The sequence below is a fragment of the Mus pahari genome, chromosome 4, assembly GCF_900095145.1.
Source record: "Mus pahari chromosome 4, PAHARI_EIJ_v1.1, whole genome shotgun sequence".
NCBI classification, from domain to species: Eukaryota; Metazoa; Chordata; class Mammalia; order Rodentia; family Muridae; genus Mus; species Mus pahari.
Window position 1 is genome coordinate 22,694,233 of NC_034593.1, and position 20,000 is coordinate 22,714,232.

Here is a 20,000-nt window from a genome sequence, read left to right on the forward strand (position 1 = left end):
TGTGTGTGTGTGTGTGTGTGTGTGTGTGTGTGTGTGTGTGTGTGTGTATCGGTCTGCATTTTGGAGCTGGAGTCACAGGTAATTGTGAACTGCCTGGTGTGGGTGGTGGAAACCAAACTCAGGTTCTCTGGAAGAGGTGGAACTAATGTTGTCTGCTGATCCCACTCTCTGGCCTTTATTTTTAGTTTTTAAAGACAACGTTTGACTATATAGAGCAGACTGACTCAAATTCAAGATCTCCCTACATCAGAATCTTGCTTATTGGAATTACAAGAATGTATCACATGGTTGAGAAAGTATTATCTATATATGCACATACATTTAAATGGAAATCCAGGCTCCACATATGAAACCATGTGGCATCTCTCTCTGTGGCTCTGGCTTACTTTGCCTGGCATAATGACAGCCAGTTCTCTCCATTCTTGCAACGGCTATGGCGTTGTTTTTCTTTACAGTCTGATAAAATTCCATTGTGTACATGCACCATATTTTCTTCATCCATGCATCTGTTGATGGGCATCTGGGCTGATTTATAACTTCCCAATAGTGGACAGGACAGTGGTAAGCATGTGTGGGTATCTCTGGTTGACTGCAGACTGTTCAGGTTTATACCTGGGAGTGGTTCAGCTGGGCCATATGGTGGCTCTGGTTTAAACCGGGAAGACTCCATACTGATTTCCATAGTGGCTGCCCTAGTTTACACCCTCACAGCAGTCCGTGGTTCCTCTTTCCCCATGGGCCTCACCAGCGCACTCTGCTGCTGTTGTCTGATGATAGCCACTCTTAGTGGCGTGAGATGCAATCTCAGCAGCAGTCTACATTCACATTTCTCCGATGGCTAAGGATGCTGTGTTCATCTTTAAATAGTTAGCACATACCTGTTGTTTCTTTTGGAGGTTGTCAATTCAGCTCCTGGTCCCACTTATTGATTACATAAGTTTTTTGGTATTTACTGTCTATAATTCTTTCTATATTCTAGATTGCTTGGTGAATAGTGGGCAAAGTTCTTTTGCTATTCCACAGGCTGTCTCTTCTTTTTGATGATTATGTAGGGAAAATATTTTAAAATTTTTGCTCCTCCCCCTCCCTTCCTCCTCCTCCTCCTCCTCCTCCTCCTCTTGTTTTTCAAATAAACTGGAGATGTGTCCCTTATGTATTCAATAATATAGTGGAAAGTTGTTTGTTTTCCCAGAGAACCAACATGAAAATTTTTTATGTTTCATATGACAGATTGAATATTGGGTAAGGTTTGCTCTAACGTGGTTGAAGTCAACAAATAAATAAAAAGAAAGTGGTTAGAGAGATCTGAGGATCTGTGAGTTGACATGTGCTTGTTACGTGACTAATGCGTCTAGCATGTACTGTGTCATGGGCTGACATTGTACCTCATCTATATGATGTAACTTTTAAACAAAACAGTGACTTCAAACAGGGAAAGAGATGCGCATTCCTTCACAAACAGAACGAACAAAACCTTCCCCTTTTCTACTTGCTTTCACGTGATGTTCCCTTCTGAGATCTCAGAAGATTGTGTCTGGATAATGTGTCAGAAGAAATGAAATTTGCATTTCAAAGTCACAGGCTGTGAGAGATCTGGACTGACCCCGGAGGCTGCCTGTCCAGAACCCTGAGTCCTAAAGACGAGCCAGCACACTCCATAGATGATTGATGTGTGCTTACAGCGCAACACATCCCACAGTCTGTCCCACGTCCTCCAGCCCGAGAGCAGGGGAGAGTCTCTCCTCACGCCCAGAATCCTGTTCTCACCCTAATTATGTCTCTGGCTTTCTCCCTCTTTGGCTACAGAGAGTGGACTCAGGCATCCCGGGACAGTTCCAGGTTTCTTCAATACAATGTAAAGCAGCAAACCCACACTGGTACCTTCTGACTGGAATTGGATCTCCCACATCCCCTTTTTAGCTCCATTATAATCACCAGGGAATCTAAGTGTAGCTATAGTGTTCCTTGCATTCCTTCACAGTTCTAGAGAATTGGAGCTCTGAGTTTTTAAATCAAGATTCTACCTTGTGATATTAGTGCATTACATGCACACTTGGGTGTGTTTATGAGTGCACACACACATGCATGTGCAGAGATGAACATTTGCTAGTATGTATTAGAGGTAAGTAGGCCTACCTATAGAAGCCAGAGGTAAGGTGCTGGTTGTCTACCTCACTCATTTTTCTACCAGCTTGCCAATTCAGCCAGGCTGGCATGCTAGTGCACTGCAGGAATCTGTCTCCTGCCCAGTGACCAGTGGGCACAGGTGTGCCCTGCTGCACCTGTCTCCTGCCCAGTGACCAGAGGGCACAGGTGTGCGCTGCTGCACCTGTCTCCTGCCCAGTGACCGGTGGGCACAGGTGTGCCCTGCTGCACCTGTCTCCTGCCCAGTGACCGGTGGGCACAGGTGTGCCCTGCTGCACCTGTCTCCTGCCCAGTGACCGGTGGGTACAGGTGTGCCCTGCTGCACCTGTCTCCTGCCCAGTGACCGGTGGGCACAGGTATGTATTGTACCGCTTACAAGGGTACTGGGGATTAGGGCTCAGCTTCTTATGTTGACATGGCAGTACAGTATTGACTGAGCCATCCCCAAATTCCCCAAGTTCTATCTTTTAATGAAACAAAGAGACAAAGAAGTCTAGTACCTGTAGCTAGTAACTAGCTAACAATACCTGCAGATAGCTAGTAACTAGCTAACAATACCTACAGATAGCTAGTAACTAGCTAACAATACTACAGATAGCTAGTAACTACAGCTACTACCTGTAACTAGTATCTGTAGCTATTATCTGCAGCTAGTAACTAGCTAATAATACCTGCAGCTAGTAGTAACTAGCCAACAATACCTGCAGGTAGCTAGTAACCACAGCTACTACCTGTAACTAGCAAGTACTTGCAGCTAACTAGTATCTGTAGTTAGTACCTGCAGCTAGGTTTCAACTATAGCTAGTACCTGCAACTAACTAGCAGCTACAGCTAATACTTGAAGGTAGTGACTATAGCTGGTAATTAGTTGGTAAACAACAGCTACTGTTACTCTCCTTTGACCATTTGTCATGCTGCTGTTCTCTCACAGAACTTGAGATTGCAGAAGTGGTAATATCCACATTGTGTGAGTCTCTCTCTCTCTCTCTCTCTCTCTCTCTCTCTCTCTCTCTCTCTCTCTGTGTGTGTGTGTGTGTGTGTCTCTTTTCTCTCTCTTTCTCTCCGTCTCTTCTCTTCTCTCTTCTCCCCATCCTCACTATGGCATGTGTGTGTGTGTGTGTTGTGCGTGCGCGTGCACACGCGCGCGCATGCATGCATGCACAAGTAAGTGTGTGTGTGCACATGTGGAGGGCAGAGGCTTAAGTAGCTAGTGTCCTCTATCTCTACCCACCTTACCCTTTGAGAGAGTCTCTCCCTGGACATGGAGCTCCGTGTTTTAGTTCGACTGGCGGCTCGTGAGCCCCAGGGATCTGCCTGTCTCTGTGTAAGCGCTTTACCCCCTGAGCAACCTCCCCAGCCCCTGGGGTTATTCTTCTAGATTCTGATTTCTCTACTGACTAATCTGAAGACAACACAGTAGGACTGCAAGAGGGAGAATACACTGGACTCTAATTCTTACAAGGGCCTGCCTCAAGTCAACCCTAGTCTATCTGCCTAAGGGGATACAGTTCCCAGTATTCCTACAGAGATCTTACTGGAGTTCAGCTCGGGACCTCAGGACCTTATGCAAGAGTTATAGATGAACCCCCTCACCCGTGTCCCTGTAAGCATTAAACTCATCGAACCAAGAAAAGAACTGAAGACATGAAAGCAGAAGGCAGGCTAACTGGAAGAGGAGGGAGTTTATGGGTGGTAAGGAGAGGTAATGGGTGAATATGATCAAAGTGGATTTTATACAACATGAACACGTCACAGTGGAACCCATTATGGTGTGTAAGTACTATATAAGGACAAAAAATTAAAAATAGTTTCAGATGAATCCATTTCAAAGCACATTTACAAAATCTGGGTGTGCTGAACCGTATCTGTTATTCCATCCCAGCACATGAGAGGTAGAGGCAGGGGGATTGCCAGCCCCATCTACATTGTGAGAACTGTCTCAAAATACCTCCCTAACCTATTTATATTTGTACTGATGCAGAGAATTAATGGTGTTCAAGACATGCACCATTACATGCCTGCTCATTTGTCTCCTACTATAGGAAAGAGCTGCCCATTAATAAATATTTTGCTCAAGTGTCTTTAAATTGCACTTGAAGGGTTTACTGGCATCTTTTCTGTGAAGAAAGCATCTCCATTCATTAGACAAAGTAAAACCATCAACTCACGAGTCAAGGGGGGGGGTCCTTCCCCGTTTCATTAAAAAAGCCACAAAGCATAACAAAAAATAATGAAAGAAAAATAAAAGGAGACACTCCATCTGGATGGGGAGGGAGGAGCAGATGCAGGGAACTGCTGCAGGGTGTCGGAAATCCTTATCCTTATTGTCTCATCAGCTCCATGGATGCAGAATGCTGATAACTGCTGTGTTTCTGGTTCGGTTGTCCTATGTAAGTTGTGTGTTGGGGGCTGCGTGGGGCTGTGGGGGGCTGCGGGGGGCTTCGGGGGGCATCCTGTTTTTGCAGTCCTTGGCACATAGTCCTTGGAGACAGAAAGGCTACGTGTTAGCAAGGTCTTCATGATTCTCAGAGTCATCAAATGCTCCCCCACTCGTGCATGTCTCAGTGTGACTAGGTTAGGATTGCCCTGCCCTTTCTCTGAGTGACCTATATAACAAGATGACCTCAATCCTAATGAAGAGAGTTGGGAATGGGGTGGGGGTGGGGAGTGTCTGGCTCATTTCTGAAAACAGGAACTTACAGGACAAAACCCATGAGGAACACAGCATTGGGTGAGACAGCTGGGGGAGACAGGCGGCCCGCTACCTCCACTTCTTTCACCTTCCTTCAGACCGTCGCTGTTTTCTTTACCTTTCTCTGTTTTCCAAATGTAATTATTATTTCTTGGAGAATTGTGCACATGTTTACAATGCATTTTGATTGTTGCTTTCTCTTTTTGAAAAACAAATCCTCCTGACCCTCAAATTTCATGATAGTTCTGGTTTCCTGGAAGAATATTGACTTTTCAAAATGACACGTAAGATTACCGTTTGTAACGCGGTTATCAGTGTTTTCTTTGAAAGAGAAAAAAAAAGTACCAGTCAGGAGCATGCTTTATAATATGGACCAGAGTTTAAAGGAAAATTCGGGGCATTATTATTAGGAAAAGAAAACAAAAAAACAAAAAAACAAACAAAAAAAACCCCCAACTTAACACTTTCATTATATAGAGAATATAGCAACACAGGCCAGTGAGGTGGTCAGTGGGTAAGGGTGTTCGATACCAGGTGCGAAGACAAGGCCATTCCCGGAATATGCATGGTAGGAGAGATCCAACTCCTGAAAGATATCCTCTGGCTCTGAGGGGCAGGGCCATATGAGCTAATGTAGACCTTCAGGTCCCGTTGTGTCAGTCCCACAAGATGGCTAATGAAACTCGAGCTGCCATGTCAAATCATCCAAAGATGTACTCAAGGGAAATGACCTTAGTAAATGTATCTAGATGTTTACCTAAACTGGTGCTACATTGTAGGAAGATAGAGAAATAGGGCCTCTGTCCAGAAATGCCAGTAAGAAGAGATGCTTTTGCAGAGAAATAAGATTTAAGAGGCTGGGGACAAAGCTCAGTTGGTAGAGTGCTTGCCTAGCAGGCGTGAAACCACAGGTTCAGCTCCAAACACCTCACAAAGCAGGTATGGCGTTTCACAATAGTAATCCCAGCGTTTGAAGGTAAAGGCAGGAAGGCCACAAGTTCAAGGTTAACCTTAGTTACATTGCAAGTTCAAGGCTAGCCTGGGTTATGTCATACCTTGTCTTTAAAGCAGGGGAGGGGTGGAGAAAGGAAATAAACAAGTTATAATGTCAATTCATTGACTTCCGTGGTCATTAGAATTTCCCAGGATATGTGTCATAAATGTACATTGTCTATGTTCTTCCTTAGGTTTCTGACATTGCAGAGCTCAGGTGGGGGTCCAGAAATTTGTTTTAATAAGAACCCAGAAGTCAGGCAAGTTAGAGCCTGTTTGTAATTCAGGCATGTTAGAGTTGACCTGTGATCCCAGCACCCTGAAGGTAAAGGCAGAACGGGAACGCAAGGTCATCCTATGCCATGAGTTTGAGGCCAGCCTGGGCTACATGAGACACTATCTCAAAACAGACAACGAATGGCTTAGCAACCTGCCTGAGTGTGTCTACTGGCAGTCTTCTCCTCTGAGAAGCATATTGCAGTGGTGGGTGGGCGCTGTGGGCTGAGGAGCTCTGCTGGAGCAATCGGAGCAACTTCTACCTTGGAGTGCGGTGACTCTCAACCTTCCTACTTCTGGGACCCTTTAATACAGTTCCTTATGCTGTGGAGACCCCCAACCGTAACATTATTTTCATTACTACTTCATAACTGTAACATGGATACTGTTATGAATCATAATGTATATATCTGTGTATTCTGATGGGCTTTTGTGACCCCTGCAAAAGGGTTGTTTGACACCTCCTCCCCAAAGGGGTCGAGATCCACAGGTGTCTCACTTCTGCTTCTTGTTCATTTTCTCAGTCTCTCCAGGGATTTCAGAGAGGCTCCTGCCATAAATAGTCTCTGGAGCTCACTGACCAAACTCCACATCCAGTTTCTCCTTCCATTTTCCCTGCCCTCCATCTGTACTAAATGTAGGTGTTACAAACATTGGAGGGTGGCCATATGCCTATGGATTCCCCATGGTGGCCAGCACGTCACTGCTTCTCTTAGCCATGGGCTCCTCATAACAAAGAACTCTAGAAAATGTGGACTGTCTGCTACCTGGGAGAAATGTCAAGTTCTAAATTTCCAGATGCCCTGGCAGTGTAGGGGAGGGAATGTGGGTTGGCCTCCCTCTGCTTGGCAGGCCTCCCTGTAAAAATCAGCTCTGTTCCTAGGAATGTACAGGATTTCCTTTGCAGACTTATGTAGGAGCTGAAGAGGACAGGACTGACCACAAAAGGTATCAAGAGTGCCAACTTCCTGTGCTCCAGCTTGGCTGGTTGGGGTAGATAGAATTGAACGGGAAGAAAAGAAGCTGTCCAACACTATCTAGATTCACTTGACCGCATAGATAGGCATCTGGATCACAGAAGCTGAGTTCGCAGTGGGACCGTCTCTGTCTAAAGAAGGCTCTTCAAGAGGCAGAGGATGGACATCAGCCACACCTAGAAGAGTTAGGAGCTGGGGCTCTCCTACCTTCAATCCTGTGGCAATGGGCTGGGCCTAGGGCCAGCAGACCAGCAGTAGTAACAGGAAGGTCCAAGGCAGGCTTGGTTAGAAGGTGCTCTGGGTTCAGAATTGGGTTCAGCCCCTTAGCTGTGGGATCTGAGACAAGTTAAATTCTCCCTCCCCCCCAACCCCCCCCCAGTTTATTCAAGACTGGGTCTTAGGTAACTCACACTGGACTTGAGATTCGCTATAATATAAAGTCAAGGATGACTTTGAATTCCTGATCCTCTTGCTTCTGCCTCCTAAGAGCTGAGATCACAGATGGGTACCAACTGTATCTGTTTTGTGTGGTGCTTGGGATCAAATGCAGAGCTTTGTGCTTACCAGGTCAGCACTGTACCAGCACCCAGCCCTCCTGGTTAGGAGGGGCACACAAGCTGTAAGATGCAAGCTTAGCTCCACACAGTCCAAAGTTGGCTAGGACCACTCGTTAGCACTATTAGTAGCTCTCCCCGATAAAGCTAAAAAGTTAGCTTGGTTTGGGATATACAAAATTCTCCATCATGGCCTAAACAGACATACTGGGAGAACTTTTTTCATACATTGTTTAACAGCAGCAAAGTCACCTTTTGGAACTCATGGGCGGATGCCAAATTAAAGCATCTGTATTTGACTAATATTTAAAGCATAAAGGATGTTTGTACAACCAGTTTCCACAAAACTTTTGGTATTCTCTCCTAGAAAAATTTTATATGATAAAGTTTAATACAGTAAAATAAAGCAAAAAATTAACTACTCTAACACCAAGAAAAATTGCAAAGGAACACACTAAAACATGGCCTAAATGTTGGTTTGTGCCTGGCAAGATGTTCAAAGCAGTCAGGAGCCTGGCTCTTGCAAGGGACTCAGATTCTGTTCCCTGCACCCAAGTGACAGCTCACAACCATGACAACTCCAGTTCCGAGGATCTCATGCCCTCTTTGGCCTCCATGGGCACTACATGAACTCTGCAGCCATACTTGCAGGCAAAACACCCATATACACAAATTAAAAATTAAAAATATATATGGTGAGACACACCTATAATTCAGCATGTGGGAGGCTGGGATTGCTAAGAATTCAATGCCATCCTAGGCTACATAGTGAGTTCCAGGTTAGCTTAGGCTACAAAAAGAGACCTCTCAAAATGAAACAAATAAATCTATTTTTTTAAGGTTTGAAATTTGAAGTTTGTTTAATATACATTTTCCCAGGAGAAAAACCAACTCTGATCTTATAACCAATGCGAAGCAGGGTGGGGCACACATCTTTTTTTTTTATTTTTTTATTTTATAAGAGCTGATTTTGCTCAGACTTGTGGTTAGTTCCCAGAATAAGACTGGATCAGACAGCACTCCATCATCCAGAGGTCCCACCCCTTCCTGGGGAGCTCTAGGCAGTTAATGATGGCTGGAGTAATGAGAGATGTTTTCTTCAGTGGTGTAGCCACTGGTTAACTGCCCATGTGCAAGTAAATGTCTCTTCGTGATTCAGTGAAAACTTCAATGAAACCCATCAGGCTGAGTGAGGTCATGCATGCATATACACATGTCCAAACACACACGTACATACACACACATACACATACATACCACACACACACACACACACACACCACACATACACATGCACACTATGCACACACTCTCGCGCACACACCACACACATTCATGTACACACACACACATACACACACATCTACTTACAAATCCATATCACCCACCCATACTGCATATACTCTCTCACACACACATCCACACTACACCACACACAACAGTAGAAGGGGGAACTAATTATGGAAAGGGGGTTCAGTGGATGAGAAAAGGGGGGGGGGAGAAGGTACTGTGAGGTGAGTGTGATCCAATACATTATATACATGTGTGAAATTGTCAGTTAATTTAAAAATTTTAAAAAGAGAGAAAAATACCAAAGATGTGGGAATAGGTATCATTGCTATATTGCCACACACAGTTTTAAGATTCTAGGCTGAGAGAAAAATTGGCAAGTGGTGCCTACAGCTAAACCAGTTGTTCTCTTGACATCCACACATGCATCCAAAATCAATCACTGAGTACGTGGAACATTCTGGACACTGGTTACCATGGCAGGACATAGAGGAGACTGAGGGAGAACACTTACAGAGTCCCTACAGCCAGCCCCTCCCTTTGTGCCAATAGGGACTGAGCAAGCCGAGCCTCTCTTTGTTGAGACTTACATTTATGTGTCCGGTCTGCATCAGTCTTGCAGAAAGCTTGATGAACACTGCCAGGGACACGCAGAACAGCATGAGGCTCAGGCACAGGTCCAGGACCTGAAGGGTCAGGTGATACTCTTCACAGTGGAGCGGGTCCACACAGACCGACCGGAACTTCGTGTACGGAAAAGGAATGGTAACCGCGTAACCAAGGTAATTGGTCCCCGCAACCCCTGAGAAGGAGTAGAAGCAATATGGACCAAGGAGGGCAGATTGCAAGGCTACTGCGAAATGAAGTGGACATCCGAGAATGCTCAGAATTACGAAGGTGAACGCGGCTTCCCACTGAAAACAAGCAGAAACAAACTGTTACCTGGAGAAAGAGTGTCGGTCATTAATTCCCTCTACGTGGCAGAGGGATATACACAGCTTTCAGTTCTTTTCTATTCTCAAGATAGGGTCTCCTGAAGTCCAGGCAATGTTATCTATGTTGCTAAGGTTGGCCTTGAACTCTTGATCTTTCCTGCTTCTACCTCCCAAGTGCCACACTGGATTATCCCACCCTACCCGCATCCCAGTGCCGCCATTTAAAATGCAAGCTCCGGGCCTTCTGAATGCCAGGTCCACACTACCTCTGACATCCCTAGTCCTCTCACCCTTCCTTTCAGGTCCTGTTTCCCTTGCTGCCAATCTACGCTGCAGGAGGACATCATGTCTGCCAACCTGAGCTAAAATGAAATCAATTCGATAACGTTTTATTCCCTATCTGACACAAAGTGCCAGCTCGTGTTGGGAAAAACAAAATGAATGGAACCAGTCCCTTCTCTAGGGCTTGCTACTCAGGGTATCAGCTCTGGTTGGTTAGCATTGTACGGTTAGGAGACTCTCGGAGAGCTTGCCTTTCACCCTGCCCAGACCTTCTCAATCAAACCGTGGCATCCCCAGCTGACCTCCTATCTTCAGCCTTTGCTATGGAAAACAGATCTATGATCAGATGCTGCGCTCTTTCTGTAGCATGGAAAAAGCCAGCTCAGCACTATTAGAAGCAGGCTCGCTCCGACCTTCCATCTTTTCCCAGACTGTGAGGGCTGGGAAGGAGACCTCAGAGTTGAGATGTGAACTGCATTGAGACTGGAGGTGTAGTTCAGTGGGTAAAGGATTTGCCTATGTCTTTGGGTTCACTCCATAGCACACACACACACACACACACACACAAACACACACACACACATGCACACATTCACTCATGCACACGTCGGAACATGAAATATTCATGGGCACATGAATACATGAAGCACCTATACTTCATTACTACAACATGATTAAATTCATTAAATTCATGAGTATGGACACTGACCCCAAACAATATTCATGAACTTAGAGAAATTATTTGGAGTAAGAAAATAAAAAAAATTATACATTTTAAACATAGTTTACAGAATTGAGCAAGATGGTATATGCCTGTAATCTCAGTACTTGGGAGATAGAGAAAGGAGAATTAGTTCAAGGACAACCTGAGATCCATGAGACCCAATCTTGTGATCCATGACTCACACATACACACACACACACACACACAATCCACTGAACCGTCTCTGCAGACACTTTTGTATTTACCAAGTATCTCTGGGTCCACTCTCTATGAGCCAGCAGCACAAGTGATCCAGCTGTGACAGCCTGTGAAAAGAAAATTGGAAAAAAATAACATCCACAATCGAAGGGACCTCTGCTAAGAGTTCAATCTGTCTCACAGCTTGACAACTTTATCACAAGCTGGAAGGCAGGGCGAAGGGTGAAATGGATTTACGGCTCTGATCCCCTCTTCATCTGTGAAAGGAGCTGTGTTGACAGGGAGGAAAAGAAGCCATTAGAGTCATCAGGACATGAGTCACACCAACTTATTTTCCATTCTCTCTGTTGACTTTGCCGTCACTGGCACCACCTCCGCTACTGTCAGGTCACGACAGTTAAATCTTGGCTTCATAGATCTCGCCCTAGGCTTTGTGTGGTGGTTTGAATGAGAAATGGCCGAGGAGGCTCGTGCGTCTGAACACTTGGTTCCAAGTTGGTGGCGATGTTGGGAAGAGCATGTAATCTTTAGGACTTGGAGTCTTGAGATGGTCGTATGTTAAAGTGGGGGGTGGGCTCTGCTGTGTTATAGTCTTGTCCCACTTCCTGCTTGCTCCCTCTGCTTGCTGCTTCCTGTGTGGAGGTAGAAATATAAGAGCCATCTTCCTCCTCGGTAGGCCTTTCCTGCCATCATAGACTCGAACCTTCTGGAATCATAAGCCAGAAAAAAACTCTTAAGTTGCTTTTGGTTATGCTACATAATTTTTTTATCACAGCAACGAAAATGTGTGTGTGTGTGTGTGTGTGTGTGTGTGTTGCGCATATTTACATACATCAAAGCACGAATTTTGAAGTCCAGAGAAAAAGGGATGAACATAAAATTATATCTATACCCTATCTATATCTATCTATATAATTTTATGTATTTTTAATCTCTGTCTCTCTCTGTCTCTCTGTCTCTCTGTCTCTCTGTCTCTCTGTCTCTCTGTCTCTCTGTCTCTCTGTGTGTGTGTGTGTGTGTGTGTGTGTGTGTGTGTGTGTGTGTGGTGTAGGTCAGATAAATTGATAGCATTGGCTGTTTCTTACCATGTGGGGCCTGGGGATTGAATTCAGACTCGGGCTTAACTACAAACATCTTTGCTCACTGAGACATGTTTCCATCTTTCCAACAAATTTATAAAGCTGCAAATGGGACAAACTGGAATGGAGACCTGTCCTCAAGCCCAGAAATCATTCCTAGCCATGGTCTGATCTTTTGCAGCTTGCTTTTTTTTTTTTTTTAATTGTTCTGCCTTTAACTGCTGATAGGGTGCAGACACACGGCCTCTGTTTCCTAAATAGTAAAGACAGTCATTAGAACGGCACGGCATTCAGTGTTCTGGGTGCAGTGCTCTCCTCTTGTATGAAGGCATTTTCTCTATAGTCCCCATTCAAAGAAAAACACTCAAAGTGCAGAACAAGAAATAGTTAATGAAAGAGGGAATGGTGTATCCAGAACTTTGCAGTAGATAATGGAAAAAGAATCTCTGAGCTCATCTTGGATTCATCACGAGGTCTGAAGATGGAGCTGTTTGAGGTTATTGAGACTAGAAATCACTGATCCTCAAACCACAGAATCCTTATACCCCCCCATTCAAAGCATGAATTCTGAGGTCCAGTTAGAGATGGAAGTCAGGAAGAGATGAGCCTAAAATTAGATACTAAGTATAGACTGATTTAAAAATAACACAGTTTTTATTTTGACAGAGGACTGAATAATGTGATGGTCTGCCCAGAATCTGTTAATGTAAGGGGAGAAATCAGAGCCTCACCCATGTGATTTAGTGGGATGCTGTTCGCAAAGCTCCAAGTTTAGGGCATTTATTGTTTTGAAACTTGGATCTAGAGAAACTGGGTGAAGGAAACACCCTCTCACGCATGGCTCCTGTTGCTGAGCCGGAAATGGCAGACTTGTGGCTCTACTATGAAAGTCCTGCGGGTAAAAACAGGAGCATCTACAGTCAAAAGAGGTTCCTGGCTTGATTCTGCAAGAGAAACCTTTCCAAGGGGTGCAAAGGAGGCAGAAGCGTGCAAATAGCCGAACAAACGGGAGAATTACGAAGAGCAGAGAAATGGAGTCAGGGGTTGTCTAAGCGTCTAAGTTGACCTGTGGCTCGCCTGTCATCAGTCACAGGAGCTCAGAAGCAGGAGATTGCTGGCGAAGCTCTGGAAGATAGCTGACATTATGGGATGAAGAGGTTCTAGCTTGCCTTGAGTGTGGGGTTGGCCGGGTTTCTTTCCTTTTGAAAATTGAAAAGCACTACAGAGCTGCAGTTTCCTGTTATTTCGGTCGTAGCAGCCAGCTTGAATTTTGCCGTGTTTACACACAGCTCTGAAAAGGCTCTTTCACTGAGCAGTAGCCTGGGATGCTGGCCGCTCCATAACTTGTTAAATTCACCTGGCTGATGGGATGGGACTGCCCAAGCAGAGCACACCCATCCTCCTTGATGCCCGCTACTCTCTTCTATTTTTAGATAAGGAGTGGGAAAGAATTAAAACAGGAGAGATTTGAAAGTGGAGAGGAGACCTCAAGAGGAGAAGAAAACGAGGAAAGAGTGGAGCGTCTGGTAAGTAAAGGGCTGGAGAAGCCTTATGGTTATGGGAAGGGCGGGGAGGGGAGGTGCCAGGTGGTGGTAGAGAGCGCCCCACGCCCACCCCTGCCCCGCCACCATGCTTTGCTTTCCCTGGGATGGCTAAGGCTTTCATAGCTTGGTAGTTGTGAGCCCTTTTTCTAGAAGTTTAAACTGCCCAAGTATGGCATGCAGCTCCCAGAAGCAGATGAATGGAAGGAAGCAATAGAAATGCAAACTTCAGTGGCGTCCTATGAAAAGAGGATATGGCTTAGTCAATTACAAGATCTTACGTAGAGTCGAGAGGATCGGAAGTTCAAAGTCATCTTTCGTTACACAGAGTGTTTGAGGCCAGCCTGGGCTACATGGGACCCTGCATTAGTTTCTTTCTATTTCTGTTATAACATATCCCAATGAAGCAACTTAAGGGATAAAGGACTTATTTGGGCCTATAATTCCAGGGAGATACTGTCCACTGTGGATGAGAACATAGCAGCAGGCAGAGAAGGCAGGGGGCAGGAGCTGCAGGCCGGCCATTCACACTGCATCTACACTTGTGAAGGAGATAGTGGGCAGGAAATAGGGCTGAGCTATGTATAAGGCCTCAAAGTCTGTCCTCAGTGACCGATTTTTTTTTTTTAAAACCAGGTTTCACGTCCCATCCCGTAACCTTCCCTAATACTCCCATTAGCTGAGAACCAAGTGTTCAAACCCGTGTGCCTCCGAGGGATGCTATCCATCGAAACTAGATTCTCGAACATGAAGTTAAAGAAACCGTCACGGAACTACTCTTCCTGCTTTTCAAAAGAGGCGAAGGGGCTGTAAAAGATCAATAAAAGCAGCACATAATAACTGCATGAGCTCACTGGGATTTGCAGTAACGGACGCATACAAATGTCTCCATTGAAGAGGCTGAGGAGAGAAGGCTCAGCCGTTAAGAGCGCATGTGCGACTCTCACAGAGGACCCGAGTTGGGTCCCCCCCCCCCCCGCACCCTTGGCAGGCAGCTCTTACCTGCCTGAAACGCTGGCTCCAGGGGGGTCTGATGCCCTGCCCTCTTCTGGCCTCCGAGATACCTGCGCTTGTGATCCTGCTCCTCCCCCAAACCGCCCCCATCCCCGTCTCCCGCCCTCCCTCCCTCTCTGCCGCTGTCTCTGATGCATACATACACATGAAACACAAAACATTAAGTTTACCAAATAAAATAAAAATTGGCAGGAAAGCGTGCCTGGCACACAAGAAGAGCTTTAGTTATTACGTTCAGGAGGGAAACAGATCAAAGCTTCAGGACAAAGAGAGCCGGGGACAAGTCTGAAGCGTGGCTTTGATTCCCCACGGCCATGCCAGGTGAGGGCAGTCTCGGCTGAAGACCTGCATCTGCAGAGCAGAGGAAGTTATACAGTGCTCGGGGCTCAGACAAGAGGGATCCCAGACCTGCAGCAGGGTGGTGAGTGGGTGGGGGTGGGGGACTTGGTAGAGGAAAGCCGAAAATCAGAGTTCAAAGCTGTGTTACGCCAGGATGACGAGGACATCAAGAGCTAGGTCAGTACATATTGGGTTTATCTGGGGACAGCCAAGTAATGCTGGTGGCTTTTGAAAAGGAAGCAGCTAGTCTGACTCACAAGAATGTAGACGTCGGAGACAGATGTTGTACACAAGCTGGACTAAAATGGGTATGGTCTCAGGGTCCCTGCAGAACCCTGTTCTTCAGACTTTAAACTCCACTCATGGTGAGCAGTACATCTTGAATCTTGGTTTAGTCACAAATCTTTTTGTTTGTTTGTTTTTATCTTTTTAAATTTATTTCGAGACAGGTCTTGTTAGCAGTGATATCAGGGTCATAGCCCAGACCCTTGCAGCCCTAAGGCATCTCATCGGCCACTCATCCTCACAGTGGGAAGAAGAACTGAGAGGTCTGTCCCCCTCTGCCAAGTTCATCTCCAGGGTCTCAGTAGAAGGTTAAGGTTTAATCAGAGAGCCAGAGGTAGGCAGGCGTAGGTGAGCAGTCTTTGTCAAGGTGTGCTCCTGCCCATTGTTGTCCCTGCTCAACTCCTCTGCCAGGGTGTCTGAGATTCGTGGGGACAGACCTGTTCTTAGAGGTCTCATGATCAAGAGGAGGGTCACACGATGTCCTTAGAGCATCTGCATTCCTTCTGGGGCAGTTAGAACTCACGTGACCCAGGTCAGCCTCCAGCTCAGCCAAGGTGACTTAGACCTTTGGATCCTCCTGCCTCCATCTCCCAGGTAACGAGATTATGTACCACCAGGCCCAGTTCATGTGGTGATGGAGATCTAACCGAGGGTTTCATGCATGATAATTGTTGCTAAGTAACTGAGCTACATTCTGAGTCCTATCCATCTGATATTGTATCTAATAGATTTAGTACCGGATCTTTACTATGTGATAAACTCTACTAATCTCTTCTATTGTACTCTGTTCACTAAAACTGCTGTTAGCTACCCTGTACATTGGTGTTATTATCTTTGAACACATAGGTCCTCTACAGTTTGGCCTTCATGCTTGCCTAGATATAACATCTGAGTAGGGTTGGAGAAGGTACACAGTGAGCAGAAGAGAAAAGTGAGCGCTGGGACATGCGTTAGGAAAATCTGAGGACCCATGGCAGGTGACTGAAGAGGGCTGGTTTAGGTCATTACTCCACAGCACAGGCCTAGAGTTGACAGCATGACATTCTCTAGTATTATCAAAGGTTTTAGTGCCAAAGCCTCCACTGTGACAGGACCAGCAAACTAGACGAGGCCACCTGTCCCCCAAAGGTGACATAAAATGACAGTAGAGAGAAGTAAGGAAATGTGGCCATGCTGAAAGGAGGGACAAAGAAGAACCCTCCAAGTCACCTTCAGGACCCAACATGACGGTCACCTTCAGACAGAGGACAAGCGATCAGGATAGCTAAGCAGTGTGGGACAAGACTCGCACCCACTCATGACAGATGCATCGTTGCCTAGATTCAAGTCCATCTGTTGAGGTGGTCTGACAAGTTGCCAGAAGCCATCTTAATGGATACAAGTTCCTTCCCTGATGCCACCGGTTGTGCCTTTCCTCCCCTTGGCATGAGCTTCCTGGGGAAATTCCAGTTCCTTGGGGCCCATTGTTTCAATTGCCCAATGGCCAAAGGGAGGGGCACACCAATCTGTCTTTAGAATATCTTCCTTCCTGCCGAAGCTGGTAAAGTGGGAGTTGCCTGTCAGGTACTGCTGAGCCCCAGCATAACCCAGCCCTGACCCTGCTGACCTTGCTGTCCACAGATCCTCCAGCACTGGCCCTGCTGTCTATAGATCCTCACACTGACCGTGTGTCCATAGGTCACCAGCGCTGATCCTGCTACCTATAGGTCCCCCAGCATTAACCCTCCCATCTTAGATTCCTCAGTGAGTTGCATAAACGGTCTTTAAAGAGGCTACTTTAACGGAAAGAATTGAGTCAAAGGTCATTCTTGCTTTGAAATTGATTTCCCAACACACACTAAAGGAAGTTGGAGAAGGAAAAATTGGTTTGGATGACGAGATGACTAATTGGTTTTTAGACGAGCTGACTACAAAAAAAGCTTAGACTATTTGAGCGGAAAACTAACCACTGACAAAGATCAACTTGACCAGACTCTGCACTTCCTTGTAAAAATCTTAATAGGGTGCCTATGAGATGGCGCGGCAGGTGATGGCGCAGCAGGTGATGGCACTTGCTGCCAAGCTGAGGGCTGAGCTTGATTCCACACGGTGGAAGGAGAGAACGAGCTACTGAATGTTGTTCTCTGACCTCCAAGGTACACAGGGGCACACGTGCACATTCATACACACAATAAAATGGATTGAATAAATAAAACATAACCGAGAGCTTCAGTGAGCAGCCCATCTTCAGCGCCAGTGATGTTTGGTGACCTTTACCATGTACTTCTCTCTTTTTCCTTCATCATCACCCTGAAGACCAGGTCTGATCACCTCGCCTGCCCTCATCATTTCCTACCCACTGCCCTACACCCTCCTCCTTGACCTGAATTATCTCTTATGCTCTAATATCTGGACCTGAACCTTGCCCTGTGCCGTCTCCTCTCTCCATTCTGCAATAGACCAAATAAGCTCTGCTTCCAGTATTGTATCCACTGCCAAACATTGGCTTTTCTTTGATACTGTCTGGTGGATGGAAGTCCCTAGACTGACAAGCCATTTCTATAGCAGTTGAGAAGCCCTGCATGCAGGGCTCAAATGCAATCCTGATACTGTATTTGAGTATTTCCGGGAGCCAGGTTGTGGCTGGTTTCTGGCCAAGACCCTGGACTTTCTAGGTCTGGATCCTGTGATCAAACTCATGGGATCCAGTGTCTTCATCAGAGATGGCTTTGCAGGCAGGCCTTATATTCTTGATTAATAGGGATCTGAAGCTACTATGGCCTGCTGGTTTCATGCTTTCTAGCAGCTGATGCCTTTAAATAAATAACCTTGCTCAGACATCCTAGAAAAATTGTGAGCCATGTGGATTTCAGAGCAGAATTAGGAGAGTCTGTGGACCAAACCTTAGACCTGACTTAGTAAGTCTTGAATAAAACCTTTGAACAAATACAAGGGATTGTATCATCTGTAAGAAAACTTCTCTTAGAAGTCTCATAAAAAATCAGGAGTTGTTTGTGAAGGAAATGGGAAACATACCAGCCACCTTTTCACCAGAGGACGATGCACCTCAGCAGCAATTAAGGAAGTGATTGGTGGGGGTGGTGTGGACTAAGGCAGAGGCCTTTCCGAGCTGACCGTCATCAGACAAAACTGGCTTGGTAAGAAACTCAAGAGGAAAAAAAAAAGGTATTGTTCTAAATTTAAACATGAAAGAACTGAACAGTCTGCTGCTTTCCTTTTTGGGAAGATTTCTCCCCCATAGATGGCAGCCTCACCTGTAGTCCTTGTAACCTTATCAGATTTGAACTCTACAACACACTCTTGTCACAGAATTCAGGGCCCAGGAGTCATCTACTCTAGTCAACAATATCCATCAAATGCTACTTTGTCAAAATCTAGCAGGCAGCTCTTTTGTCCCAAGCTCTTGGGGATAGAGTAAAAAAGAAAGTAGAAACTGAACCCCTGTCCTTGTATAATGCATAGTGAATCGTTCAATTATATAGTAATGTAGATGTGGGTGGGGCTATAGGATTGGGGATGGCAGATGGGGGCAGGGGTTACAATTTTAAAGAGTTTTGTTTGTTTTCACATTTACTTTATTTATTTGTGTGGGGCTGGGCAGTGGGCTATGGACACCACAGCACAGGTGTGGGGGTCAGGATCTCTGATGGGGATTGGTTCTCACCATCCACCATGTGGGTTCCAGGTATTGAACTCAGATCTTCAAGCTTGGGACAAGCACCTTTACCTGCTGGGTCATCTTGCTGGCCTCCAGGGGGGGGGTTGCAATTTTAAAGAGGGTCAAGAGGGAAGGCATGGGTGAGAAAGTGACATTTACTTGAGAACTGATGGGAGGAGTCGGGTGTGTAGCTCAGTTCACGCGCAGCATGAAGCCCTTGGCTGGACCTCCGAGAGTGTTGTTTGTGTCCAATTCCAACACTGGGAAGTTGGGAGTTGGAAGATCAGAAGCTCATAGAGAATTCTAGAACAGCCTGAGGTACCTAAGATCCTGCCTTTTAAAAGAAGAGGTTTGGGAGTCAGCCAAACACAGGAAGAGTTTAGACAGAGCCCTCAGAGCAAAGGCCTAGGGAGGAACACGCCTTGGCATTGTGAACGGCAGCTGTGAATGTGACGGCACGGACATAAGGGCAAGCTGGCTGGCAGTGAGGCCCAGGAGGCAGCACTGTGGGGAACAGGGGAGTTGAGCAGGGCTCCTAGCACGTGATTCAGGGCAGAGAATTTGCACAGAGCACAGAGTAAGGGAAAGGTTTGGTGTTTGCTAGCAATCGAGTACAAAGCTGTTGCCATCAGTCAATGCCTTCATCCCAACCAAGCATCTTAGGGTTGGACAGTTTTCCCCAGAGCACAGGAAAGAGCAAGAAGGAACTAGCTGGCTGAGGCTCCTGTCTCGCTCCACATAGTAAGAGCATCGATGTCAGAACTTGAATGCAAGCTACTTCCCTCAGCCTGTAGTTCTAACTCTGAGCCTGCCCCAGACCGCCTCCGTCCAGCTCAGTTAGCCGCTCAGTAGTGTCAGGATAGATACTCAGTTCTTTTCTCTTGGCCTATGCCTAACATATACATTCAGCCTACATCTAACATACCTCAAATATATATATAATCTTAGTCAAAACTAAGTCCACTGTGGGGACAGTAGCTTGTAAGGGATGGACAACTACATAACAATCAGTCCATTA

General features: G+C 45.9%; 1 protein-coding gene across 1 annotated transcript in view; it reads right to left on the minus strand.

Annotated features, from left to right (window-relative positions):
* The window catches only part of Tmem212 (transmembrane protein 212), a 29,608-nt gene that overhangs the window by 8,670 nt on the left and 938 nt on the right, over positions 1-20,000 (minus strand). Inside the window, exons 2-3 of the mRNA XM_021197109.1 lie at positions 11,114-11,173; positions 9,518-9,841 (exon numbers count right to left, since the gene is read on the minus strand). Of these exons, the coding sequence (XP_021052768.1) occupies positions 9,518-9,841; positions 11,114-11,173 (384 nt within the window). The remainder of the gene's footprint in view (positions 1-9,517; positions 9,842-11,113; positions 11,174-20,000) is intronic.